Source organism: Protopterus annectens, chromosome 11.part0 (genome assembly GCF_019279795.1).
Source record: "Protopterus annectens isolate FY-2018-M chromosome 11.part0, PAN1.0, whole genome shotgun sequence".
NCBI lineage: Eukaryota > Metazoa > Chordata > Ceratodontiformes > Protopteridae > Protopterus > Protopterus annectens.
Genome location: NC_056745.1, coordinates 265,912,580 through 265,926,370, shown reverse-complemented (window position 1 = coordinate 265,926,370; position 13,791 = coordinate 265,912,580). Strand labels below are relative to the sequence as shown.

General features: G+C 36.8%; 1 protein-coding gene across 2 annotated transcripts in view; it reads left to right on the top strand.

Annotated features, from left to right (window-relative positions):
• Positions 1-13,791, top strand: part of LOC122815322 (protein mono-ADP-ribosyltransferase PARP12-like) — a 289,865-nt gene that overhangs the window by 179,236 nt on the left and 96,838 nt on the right. For both annotated transcript variants that reach the window (XM_044087735.1, XM_044087736.1), the window contains one exon: positions 11,268-11,388. In XM_044087735.1, the coding sequence (XP_043943670.1) occupies positions 11,268-11,388 (121 nt within the window). The remainder of the gene's footprint in view (positions 1-11,267; positions 11,389-13,791) is intronic.

Genomic DNA, 13,791 nt, shown 5'->3' with positions numbered 1-13,791 from the left:
TGCAACAGTGAAACATGAAGAACATAGTACAGTTGTGTACACTTACCATAAATGTAGATGTTTGAGTGTATTCACTGTTGCAGTTCTGGTTACCCTCCCACCAGCCCCCTGACTTCTTTTGGCTATACCTCTACTCTCCTTTACTATGCTTAAAAGCTTTTTGGTGTATTTGTTTTTTTGTTGGAGGTATAACCTTGTGTGTGTGTGTGTGTGTGTGTGTGTGTGTGTGTGTGTGTGTGTGTGTGTGTGTATATATATATATATATATATATATATATATATATATATATATATATATATATATATATATATATAAAATTGCTTCCCATTAGGGGGGCACCTGACATCTGGGGCAAGAAAAACTGATGTAATGGCGTTGGCTGCATGCTTTATACCCCTGACTACCTGATGAGACAGCAACTGACGCAGGACCTAAGACTTTGATAATCAGGCCGACTGAGGGCTACTGCCGGCAGATAGCCCAAATGTGATGCCTGCAACAGTGAATACACTCGAACATCTACATTTATGTAAGTGTACACAAATGTACTTTTAGGGTCAGGATTAGGTTGGGGATAGTTGCTGTGTTGTTGGTGTGGGCTTGTGAATGTTTGTGCGTTTCAGAATGTCTTGTGTAGTGAAAACGTTACAGGAAGGTTTTTATGAAGGGAAGGTGTAGGATTAGGGCTGAGGGAAGTGGCAGCATTGGAGTTAAGGTAAGCACCAATTATTAAGGTGATACAGGGGTACAGAACCCCCTGCCCTTTTTAGTAATGGTGCTAACTGTAACCCTAACACTGCCAGTTCTCTCAACCCCAGCTCTATATCTTACTTTTGGAAAAATGTTCCCATAACACTGCAACTCTTCAGATGAATTTGAGGCTAGTGTTGTAGGGGTGTTAGTGATAGTACTGGGAAAACAAATAGTTTTCCTTTCTCAAAATTATTTCATTCATCATTGTTTTTGTTCGGTATTGTGAATGTTCAAACTTTTTTTGTTGGTGTTTTCAAATGAGCCCTAATTAGCATAACCATCATGCCCAGACAGGTGAATTTGCATGACAGGCAGGCAGGCAGCCTCATTGCATTGTTTGTTTGTTTGTTTTCCAGGGTAGAGCACTGATCTCCATGGATTTTTCTGAGACACAGCCCTGGAGCGGTGTCTGGTTAAGTGACTCTCTCAGAGTCACACAGTTAGGCATTGGAGGCTGAAAAAAAGGTTTAGAGCTCAGACTTCTAGCCAGAGTGATGGTTCTTCCACTGCATTTCGTCCGATGTACAAATCATGACAATTGTACCCTGCCCTTTGTACTTTATTAGATGTTTTTTCTATGGGTATGCACAGCCTGGTGATAGCTTTTCATGCATTAACAGTATTTCTGTATATAAACTATACACACACACACACACACACACACACACACACACACACACACACACACACACACACACACACACACACACACACACACACACACACACACACACACACACACATATGTATGTACAAACAGATAGATATAGATATATAGTACATATATAGCTATATTATATATGTAGTTCCCCTTAAATTGGTTTGAATGGTATTAATAACAACATGTTTGGTCAACAGGAAAGCTGTTGACAGAGGTGTGAGATCCACATAATACTGGGATTGTGGAATTTATCTTTTCCAAGGTATCACCTGATCTTGGAGTTGGTATATATAATTAGTGGGAGTGGAGGCCCCCCCACATGGGCAGTGCAAGGGGGCTTGCACCCCTGCAAAAACTTTGTGCTTTATTTGCAAGTTCTGAGATTATACCTGACCATGTAATATTTGTGGTCAATGTGTCTTTTTTTAACATTTTTGGTCAACATTTTTAATGTCAACCTTTTGCTGTCTGTAAAATATGTTTGAATGTTTTTAATGTTGTGATTAAAAAATGGCATGAAGAAGTTCAAACATATGGAAGACCGAACACCCTAAACATCGAACATACAAAAGATTGAGAAAGGAAGGCTATTTCCATTCCTGATCTTCACATAAAACCCCTTATAGCACTAGCCCAAAATTTGACTGAATAGTAGTACGTTACAGGAAAGTTTTTCTTTAAGTTAAGTCATGGGTGTTTACCCTAACCCTAACCCTGCTCCTTCCCCCCACACTAACCCTACATCTTAACTTAAGATAAACCTTCCTGTAACACTGCCACTACACAAGACACACCCAGACACACAAACACACACTAGCATCACTACAGCTACGCTTTTACCTAAGTATGACCTTATCCCTAAAATACACACACTCGCATACAAACATAGAAAACCTTTCCTTCCACCTAATCCTGACCCTAATCCTGATGACCATACACACACACACCCTCACACACACACACACACACACACACACACACACACACACACACACATATGCTCTCGCCTCCTCCAATCCCACTTACATTTCATGATGAAACAGTTCCTCAACATTTTAAACATTTGTCTATCCGTCCATTCAGTATTAAGCACCACCCCTGCTGCTCAATGACCAAACTGACATTCAGTCAACTCAAGGAAGTCCTATACACACACACACACACACACACACACACACATATATATATATATATATATATATATATATATATATATATATATACATATATGGGGAGCCTAATATCATCAAATCCCCCTGTGGCCGACATCTATTTAGTTGACTACCCAGATGATCGTTCTTGATGTTGGTAAATACTCCGTTTCCCCAATATTGTGAGATCTTAGAGTTAGTATATATAATTAGCAAAGGCTATGGGAGGTGCAGAGGGCTTGCTTCCCTACAAAAAAAAAAATGTTTTATGCTATTTTTTAAAGTTATGTTTTGCATGCACCAAGATTGTGCTCGGTGCATGTGTACTAGCGTGTCAGTGTTTGCAAGTCAACCATTTCTAGTCGAAATTGTGAATGTCGCTGTTTGGGTAATTCACTCAATATCAGTAGAAATAGGTTTGTCCAGAGGCAACATCACACACTGTAGGGTGAAGCAGCTGCAGTAAGACCCTCCTGCAGGTAAACATTTACTATGGCATGACAACCCTTGGCATATTCACATGCTGTAATTGGTACAAGGGTGCAACTAGACATACTCCGTGTACTCAAATGAGTACAGTTTTTTAAACATCTGTCTAGAAATGCTATGGTTGTAACAGCACAAAATGCTTAGAACTGTCTAAACTAGTGTCTGTTGCATAGAACTGTACCAACATGCTTAAATGATAGGAATGCATATCTTAAAATACTTTTTTATGCTTATATTTGGGAACAGCTAAAAATTGTGTACTGCTTTCTGAAGGGGGCAACATTTTGAGGGTTGAGTACATTTTTATAATAATGGATGGGTGGTGGGGGCAACAGTATGAGGTTTGAGTACAAAATATAAATTTCTGGTTACACCACTGTGTGTGAACATGAGCACATGGAAGAGTTCAAGTCTAAAGTAAGTGCAGCATCAGTGAGCAGCATATAGACATTTACAATCACTCGGACATCTTGTTTACCTCATTATCATACATAGTGCTTCATTATATAATCTTTAGCATATAACATGGCCCATGTAGCTTGGTGTTCTGAACTGTAAAAAAATAAATAAATAAATGAACAAGTACAGGAATCTGTCTAGTTCCAACCTCACCAGCATGAGTGTTGAGGAAAAAAATAAAAAAACAGAGAAACTAGTAGTCTTAAAAATTCGTTCATGAGCTCAGTCACAATAATTTCCAAAAATCGTGAAACCCAGGTAGTGTTCCAAAGCAACAAGCCTTTTTGGGTGTTCTGAATTGCTGACACCCTGCCCTTGTTCACTCATCTTGCAAATTCACTTAGCACAATGCACCAATGTTTTCTGAATCCTATCCAAAGATTTTGACCTGGACGTTGTGGCGTGTATTTCTAAACTGCATATGATTAATTTAATCATGTACAGCCCTACGTAGGGTACTTGATAGCTGTAAGGACCTTAAAAAATCTTGTTATATTATATATGTCAAAGGTAAAATGTCTACACCATCTCTGGTGTATAAATGTACTTGACTCTTCTTAGCATGGACTGTCTCTTGTAGTTAACTTTGGTGAAGAAAGTGTTCTAACTATGCTCTTCCAGGCTGCTTCTTATGGCAGTGACTAGTCAGTGTGGCTGCTTCCTATGGCAGTGATCAGTCAGTGCACAGGAGGCCAAGGCATGGCTCCTTATATACACCATAACAATTTCCTTTGTTCTCCATTTACTATGATTGCCAAATGCATGAGACTCAGATATGTCATTCATGTGCTATGTCAGCCAGCACAGATCTTTCAAGACCTTTTTCTGAAACATTTTAGCTAGTTAATAATCCGGTTTCACTGGTAAAGTAGTTTCCAATAGGACTGTTTGTGTTTACTGGTCTGGGTACCCACCCACTGATCTTGGCAGTTTCAATTATATAACCCTTTCATCAGTGGCAGAATTACCTGCGGTACTGTTCTTTTGATGGGCGTGTCACTAGTGTTTTCTTTCAGCAAGATCTCAATGTATTATTGAAAACTCGGTTTGTTATGCTCTTCTTGCTTATATCCACTGTTAGACTTTACAAAACTGAACATATCTTCTGCGTTTTTATTTGTAACAAACATGAATAGAACTTATTTTCTGTTTTTTACATGTGACACACAAACACCAACATCATGAGATCTTTTGTAACAAGCCATTCTCTGTTACCAGATAAGGTACACAGTTGTGCCACATGCTATTTTTGGACTATTACAACATTAATTGGAGTACATCCTGAAAGGTTGACACCCAGCTGAGTCAAAGAAAGAAAATGTCCCATTGTTTTCTGCGTTTCATTAAAACTATTAAAGAATCATATTTCTGTTTTAGTGATAATTCATAACATGACATTATTCATTTCTTTCAAGACTGATGTGTTTCTGATCACAATGCACTTGTTTTCCTTATGCATACTGAAACAAAACAAGTAGTTGTATTCGTGTCTAGAGAGCTTTTATTAAACAATGTGAGGTGTGCGGTTTATTTCTCGCAGTTGTAATGTGATCTGCAGTTGTTAGTCTCACATTTCGGTATTGGTGTTTCTCCTCATAATAGGATGATGTATCATGTAAAAGATGCTTCTTATTGTCCTGTTGACAGAGCCTAGTGTTCTGAGGCAGTTTATGTTCATTAAGGATGTACAAATAGCTGTAAATGAGCTAATAACTTTGTAGTGTTTGGATGTAATTCAGCTAAAACAGTTCCAGGAAACCAACAATGTAATAATGTGTAGGAATCAGTATAGTTTAAGGGTTGCAGCACCCCTCAGAGAGGAGCTACTCAAATACACTAGTGCCATCTGTCCTTCTTGGAAGCTGCTGACAGAGTGCAAATACGATTGGTCCATCTGCATTCCTAGGCTAATGCAGTCAGTAAATTTGTCAAAACATTTGCATATATTAAGAATCCCTCACATGAATGAAAGAAATAAACAACATTAAAAGCAGAATAACTTGCTAAAATATAGCACTGAGTACAAAAATGTGTTCTGTGAAAGAAAAGAGACATAGACTAAAGATTTGTTTTATGCTCACTCTAACTACAAAAGTGTGCATTATTCACTGCACAATGGTACCTAAAAATAGCAGCATTCAAAATGTAAATTTACTCTTAACACCCATATTGTATAATTATTAATGTTATCAACATGTATGAGAAATGAAATAACTGAAAGTAGAAGTGCATGATTTGTAATACAAGGCACATTGAATGTTTTTTTTGTTTTGTTTTTTTTTAGCCAACCTCCCCATTGAGTACCCTTCAGATGACTATCAGCTGCTCTCTGCCCTAATCACTCTTAACTTCAGTGTCCCCAGTATTACCCCACTCGCCTGGGGCTACAACCACTTCAGCCATAGACAGGTTGATAAGGGAACAGCAAAACAAAGAGTTGGGTCTTTAGCAATGTCATATACAGTACACTGTTGTGTACATGGGAAATTTTGGGGGAATTCCATAACTGAGTGGAGCTGCTGACATCATGCTCGTCACCTAACATAATATAAGCCAGTTCCAGACCTACCCTCCAATACCAGATTCAAAATGGCAATCGTAGCATGCTCTCATCAACAGGGGAGTGTCAAATCACAGACAGATGTCCGTTACCTCCATCCCAGACTGAGTGAGAGCACATGGAATTTTTAATGAAATGCAGTGGTGCTGTCCATATAACATATGAACGCTGCAGTGAAGGGGAGACAAGTAGTTACACTGTTCTGAACAGAGGACATGGAATGTCCTACACCTGCTCCAATAGGAAGGTCACATCTGAGACACATAAACTTGAAGACACCTTCAAAGAAAGGAGACAATGTCATGGATTGTCCATGCTCTGCAGTCATAAAAGTGGATTTGCAATAACAATCTAAATAAACTTAATAGTTTAAAAACTGTACTTACAGTTGACTAACTGATGTCATTGAAATTCCACTGGCACAGCCAGGTTCAAAGTCAATAATGTACAAAGTTAATCTAGGATTAACATGTAACAATTATATAAGGGTAATTTATAGGAGTCACAAGGTCAGAATTGTGAAGAGCACAATACAAAGTCTATTAATATGAAAATAGGATAGCAGTTAATGTTATCTCTAAAAATGTGGTAACTCAGTGGTAATAATAATAAAGTAGATTGCCTACTGATATGGCTTTTGTTTCTACGTGTGTGTGTGTGTGTGTGTGTGTGTGTGTGTGTGTGTGTGTGTGTGTGTGTGTGTGTGTTATGAAAATAAGATTTTCTTTACTGAAGGGCTGTGATAATGCTATTATTCAGGAAATGTTTACTCAGGTAGATATGTCTTTGACATTTCATTAAAACAGCTAAGAAATCCTGAGGTGCAGTGGGGTGAAGCCCCACACTGAAAAAAGCTATTTATTATTTTTGACAATCTTCAGGCTTCTTACTTTAAAATTCTGGTAGCTGGAATTTTGAAAAGCAAATTCCAGTATCAAATTAATCATAAAATGCAAATAATAAAAACATGATTTAAATGTGTTGCATTTTAAAGCACAAAAAGTAATAATCACAGCTAGCACTTTTATGGACATTTGTTTACCAGGAAAGTCCAAATGGGTAATGAATATACATTTTCAGCAGTGGCTGGGGGAAAAGCTCCACAGAGTTAGATAACATCAAATAAAACACTAGTATAAATGTAATTAAAAAAGCATATGTACATGCAATTTGACAGTAGAATACATAGGATACAATAAAGCCTGAGGAGACAACAGTGATGAAATAATAATAAAAAAATGACAATTAATATGACAATCAGTATATACAAAAGTATTAGAAGTATAGTCAATTATGTGAGGAAATTAAAAAATATATCAAAAGGAAAAATACAAGTGCCCCATAAGAATGGGGATGGGGCAGGTGTTGAAAGGCATGGATAGCATGAAGACTGGTTAGTATGAATGTGACGTTTTTGTTAATATAGAACATACGGTTGAGGTGTATGAGCATAGCCATGACTTAGTGAGAAACTCTTTGAGACAGGACTTAAATATATGGAGGGTAGGTATACCTCTGACTGAATTTGGGAAAGAGTTCCATAGTTGGTTATGCAGTTTGAGTATAGATTTGTCCCATACCTTTTTTGGTTTATAGATTTCCCGCATGTTTTTGTCTTGAGAGAACAGAGAGTGATTTGGGAGATAGTAATTAAGTAATGAGGAGATAGAAGGACAGATAGAGGGGTTATATAGTATTTTATAGGTTAGAAGAAGTTGTGTATGGGCTAGTTGATGTGGGAGTTCTAGCCAGCTGAGAGCATGTAATACAGCACAATGATGAGTTTTATACAGCAGGTTAGTGAAAATCTATCTATTATATTGTAGTATTGTTCCAGTTGTAATTTAAGAGCGATCTGGATGTTAGTCAAAATAGATGAGGCATACAGAACAGAGGGTAAAAGATGAGTTAGCTAAGGTGATTTTACTAGAAGGAATAAGAAATGTTTTGCTCTGTATATAGCAGACCAAGCTGTTGATTAGTTTCTTATACAGTTTTGTATGTGAAGATCAAACTTTAAATTGACTGTAAGCAATTTGGTATGCATAACAACTTCATTAGCTGTATTGTTTAGAGTGGTACTGTGGAAGTTACTTTTAGCACTGGCATGGGACTTGGGGAAAAATAATAGTAGTTTAGTCTCTTTGGGATTAAGTAATTTTTTTTATATAGCCACAATTCATCTGAGTTGAAGGCATCTTGTATCATGGATTATAGTTGCAGTGGGTTATCAGATGAGCAGATGAAAGTTGAGTCATCTGCAGACTGATTAAGGCAAGCTTGAGAAGAGGTATTTAGGTTATTTATAAAAATGTTAAAGAGCAGTGGACCAAGAATAGAGCCTTGAAGAACACTTGTTTTAACTAGGAGAAAAGGAGACAGAGAGAGAAGAGAGCCATTTGAGTGAGGTAGTTACATAATCATAGAAGAGTTGGTTTGGAAATGCCTAGAGAGGACATTTGAGTCAAAAGTATCTCATGTGACGGTGCAAAGGCTTTTGAGAGATCTAAAAAAAACAGAAGAGATAAACTTTCCTTTGTCTCTAGCCTTATTAATAGTGTCAGAAAAGTTGAGGAGAGCTGTAGTGATTCTATGATCTGGTCAGAAACCATGTTGTATTGGGGATAGGAGATAATTTTTAAGAGGTATTGAAGTAGTTGCTTATGGATACTGTCTTCTAGGATCTTAGAAAGGGGGGACAGGGTTTTCTAAATTTTTACATTAAACAGAATGCTTATACAATGCATTGAAGTTATTCACTTTGTTAATGGCATAAATATGTTAGTACATCCTTGCTTTCAAAGGACCAACCATCTTCCCGACATTAAATGCCAGGCAAGACAAACAAAATGCAATATAAGCAACAATGTAAAGAATTTAGACAATTTGCTTTCACTATACTTGAAAGAGTGCCATACTCAAATAGGACTGTGACTGGGAGTTGTTAGTAGAACAGAGGGGGATTTACTGGCAACTGCTGTTAAATGCCAGTGTTCCAGCAGAAATAAATCATTTAATTTCTATGAAACATATTTTAAAAGCTAAAGTTGCATGTTTATAATTTATAATTCATAATTGTAACATCATTTTTTGATTTTTTTTTTAATTTTATTATTGGTGGACTGTTACATACACTTTCTGAATATTGTCATTTGGTATTTTCTACTTTCTTATTTTTTAAATGTTTTGTTTATATTTTTACAAAAGGATGCACATATTGAGTTTGACTATGTGTTTATGGGTGTATCTCTTTAAATACTCTTGAAAGTTTGGTGCTTTTAAGGGTATTTAAAAAGGGGGAAGTGAATATATACTTTGTTTCTGATGAAGTTCCATTCAACCTGAAATGAAAGCGCTTAACATTTAATAAAATACTTATCTGTGGCATTTGGTGCTCCATTTGTTTTACTAATTTATAATACCAAGACAGGTTTTGCAATTATTTGAGGGTTTTCAGGCTGGCAAGAGCCCTGACAAATGAGATGTTAAGTTACTAATGTTAAATGCAGTACTTAAAATGTCTACTTGTACCTAGAAAGGGAAGTACATAATTTATTTCTGATTGGTTAAAAAATACTTGAAAAATGCCAGTGTGGAAAAAATGTGGTGCTCTGATGGTTAATATGATTTTACACCTCAGAGGCAGATAAAGTGTGTGTGTGTGTGCGTGTGTGTGTGTGTGTGTGTGTGTGTGTGTGTGTGTGTGTGTGTGTGTGTGTGTGTGTGTAGGGGAGACTGTGACCCTGTAATTGTAAAAGACCAGGTCACACCCTGCCATAAAAATCAGAATTATGCATATTACATTAGAGTCAATGTTCATTTATCAGAGAAGATAACAATGCAGAGACACTGCTCTGACATTTAAAATAAATCACAAACCAATTTAATGGGAAAATAAATCACAGTACAAGAGACTGATGGATTTGATCCCTCAGATATGTCTGAGGAAAACACATAGAGGAGTACTTGACCTAGGAAAGCTCCCTATGGTATTCATCACTTTCCTAATTGCTGACATTTTTTCTCCTACCACATTCCTGCTTGGCGTATATTTCAACCATGCAGCTACCCAGTTCTTTAGTTTTAGTTCTGTTCTTAGCTCCTTCAGTTTATGCATCAGCCTCCTGTGTGGGAGAGGGTTAAAGACCTTGCTGATGTTCTATTTGACTACATCAGTGAGTACTCTGTTGTCAAGGTCTGCTGTAACCCAGTAATAAACTGGCCAGATCTGACTGACTACTACTTCTAAGTATAAACCCATGCTGGTTACTGTCCAGGAGATAACTGTCTTCTAGAAACACTAACAGCCTTTTTCTCATGATTCTTTCAATGAATTCCTTGCTAATGCTATTAAGTTAAACATATTGCAGTTTCCTGGATTTTTCTTCCCTCTCCATTGTACAAGGAGGCTTTACTTAGTACATTTCAATCTTCTGGCACTTCTGTACTAGCTAGTGGTATGTTTAGGATCTCCATCAAGGGTCTGCTGCACACTAGTCACATTTCTAAGGACTCTGAAAGAAGCCTACCATGTCCTTGTGCTTTATTCTAGTTAGGAGCAGTCAGTGCCATCTCTGACATCTCCATCTGTAGCCCAGTATCTGTCCCCTGTCCTTCCCATTCAGTCCTACATTCTTTACACCATGGCACCCTTTACATGCTTTCTTTTATGAAGGCTAAAGCAAAGTATTAATTCAGTACCTCGGATTTTCCATTTGTGACCTCCATTATATCTTTGGTCAGCCTGTCCAGTTCTGTGTTTCCGTTCATATTTATGGTACTTATTTGTATATTTGGCATCACAAAACATTGTCTAGATAGAGATACCAGGCAAACCTGCAAGTCAGGAGAATGTTATGAAGAATTACTAAAGAAGATCTTTTTGTTAGCTAACCATTGCAATAAGTGAACATCGTGAGATTGTGAGAGCTCTAATCACATAGCTGCAAGAAGATAACAATAGATATGAACGGGAAGAAGAAGTGTGAAGCATGGGAGTCAATTTTTTTGCAATGTGTTCCACAATGAGAAATTATATTGAAATATTAATTTTATAGCATCAGTGTGTAAATATCTTGCTTAAAAATGCTTACAATTAATGCAGAACATAAAATAAATTTTCACTTACATAGATTAGCAAAAAAATATATACATCTCATTGCTGTCCTTGGTGCAATTAATTCTGCTTTGCAGGATTTACAAGGAAAAAGAATACCTGTACAGAGTGCCGCTATCGAAAGAAAGTATCAAAAGAACAAGAAGGGAGCATTTCGCTTTGAAGCAAGACATTCTTCGTATAAAATCAGTTTTCAAGGTGAGTGAAGCCAGATTTTATTTGTAGTTAGGATCTTAACACAAACAAATCAGTGAATGGCAACAAAATATTTAGAAGATTTGTAGCTTTTTTTGTTTCTGCTACTTGAAAAAAAAATTGCCCCTTTGTGTCTCAGTTAATCTCCATAAAAAAGAAGTTGGGTAAATTTAAAATCCATTTTCCTGAAAACAGCTGAGTTTTGAATATTATTTCCTATCATGTTTTCATTCATATTGCACAAAAGTGTAGCAATAAAACTGGGATTTTAGTTTATGCTTAAATACACAGCACTGCTTTCAGTAATATGACAGTTGATAACATGCTGTTGATTTTTAATTGTATGAAAATAAAAAAATACAAATTAAAATAATTAAATGATGCATGAAATAAGAAAGGAACCATTAATTTGGTTGAACATTTGAAATAAGAAATGTCTGTAATGCTGGCAGAAGTGACTGAAGACTCATGATCACAGTGTTAGCATTATTTTGTGGGAGGTCCCTTCTAAACTGAGGAGTGGAAATTTGCCCTTTCCCCTCTGTTGTGCAATCTCAGAGTTAATATAAATAAGTAGCAGGGGGTACTGGATGTGCCATGGGGCTAGGCATTTTTTTGAATTTCTATCTTGTTAAGAGTGATCTTTTGTAATTTGAGTTTTTTTTTTCTTTCAAGTGTTATGAAGTACATTTATATGGAAGCATTCCATATAGTCAAATTCACAGAAAAGTGGCAAATATAATGAGAAATTTAAAAACAAATCCCTATTGGTGGAATGTCCATGTAGAGAAATTATATACCTTAAGAGTGCACTTAGACAAACTAGTAACAAGTTTAAGAGAACCATTAAAAGATGTTCAAAGTTAAATATAAGCTTAGAAGTGCCACAAAACCTAAGATAACTGTAGATTGTTCTTGAACTATCAGGAAGTTAACACCTAACATGCAACAATGTTTGGAGCCAGTCCACAACGATACTGCCTGCACTAACCCAAAGCCAAAAACTAATGTCCTAACTAACAAATTTAGTACAAATTTTACTCCACCCACAGTTACAACTATTCCACAGATTCCACAGTTCTAGCCACCCCCTTTAATTATTATGGAACAAGCCTTTTCAAAAGCTAAGAGCATCTCATGCATGAGCACTAATGTCATACCAGGTTGTCTGATAACTAGCATCAAATATGGACTAGTTGAACCTCAGCTTAACTTTTTTATCTAAACTTCTGCACAAATTACCTTGCCAAAGCCTGGAAAATAGTCTTTATAATGCCATTATAAAAGTGTGTCTGCAGCTAAACCACAAACCCTGGCAATTATAGTTGCATTAGCCTCAAAACCCCCATATGTACAGCAATGGAATTTATTATCTAAGACCTCACAAATACAGATATTGACAAACCTGGGCTCATATCAATTTGGCTTTGTAAAGAAAGATCCTGTATCTTTCACCTCATCAATTTCTTTGAAAAAGTCACCAAAGCACTGGATAGCAGTTACACACTTCGTATAGAATATCTAGACCTGGCCAAGGCCCGTGACACTATTGCCCTTAAAAATATTATTGACAGACTTGTAAATATAATATAAATCCTTATGTCATGTTGTGGGTGGCTAACTTGTTGTTTCTAGGTGCACTTCTAAACACAAACAATATTATACCACAGGCCTCAGTGTTGGGCCCTGTCCAACTGGCATCTGTTTCTCAGACTTTCAGGCCAGTGCTTATAGTCTATGGTTATCTAAGTTTGCAGACAACTATATATTGAGTGTTGTTACTTGATTTTTGACTGCCTTACAATTGTTCCAACATGTTAACAGTTGGTGCAAAAACAACTGTCTCAAATTAAATGTGAACAATTTAGGATGGTTGATTCTGGCAAAGAAAACATGTTCTCATATCATGCAGGTAGCATACCCCTCTAGTCAGATATTGTTGTTATGGATCTAGGCACTTTTGTTGATAATTCCTTTTGATTATTGAGTCTGTGCAGTCGTTTGAATGCATTCTATCAGGCTAACCTAATTTCCAGGGACATCTCCTCTAGATCCAAATATGTCTTAATTCCTAGTTATGCATATCTCATCAGACCTGTTACTGAATATAATGCCCCTTTTGGCATATATTTGTCAAATATCAACTAATTTGAGAGACCTCATAGATTTGAGATAATTTGCCTCAAAATCTCAGTTAGAAGGACTGACTGGCAGTGCTGCCTCTGTACTCAGTCCCTTATAGCTCCTCTGTAAGGATCTGTGTCATGCCTATCGAGCCATGAAGAGAGATGACCCTCTTTAACCTTCTGTTCCTTCACAGGGCAGATGGTTTCACATATACTCAGATAAAGGATCTAAACCTTCATTAACAGATAAATAACATATGCCGGCATGATAGTTTCATAT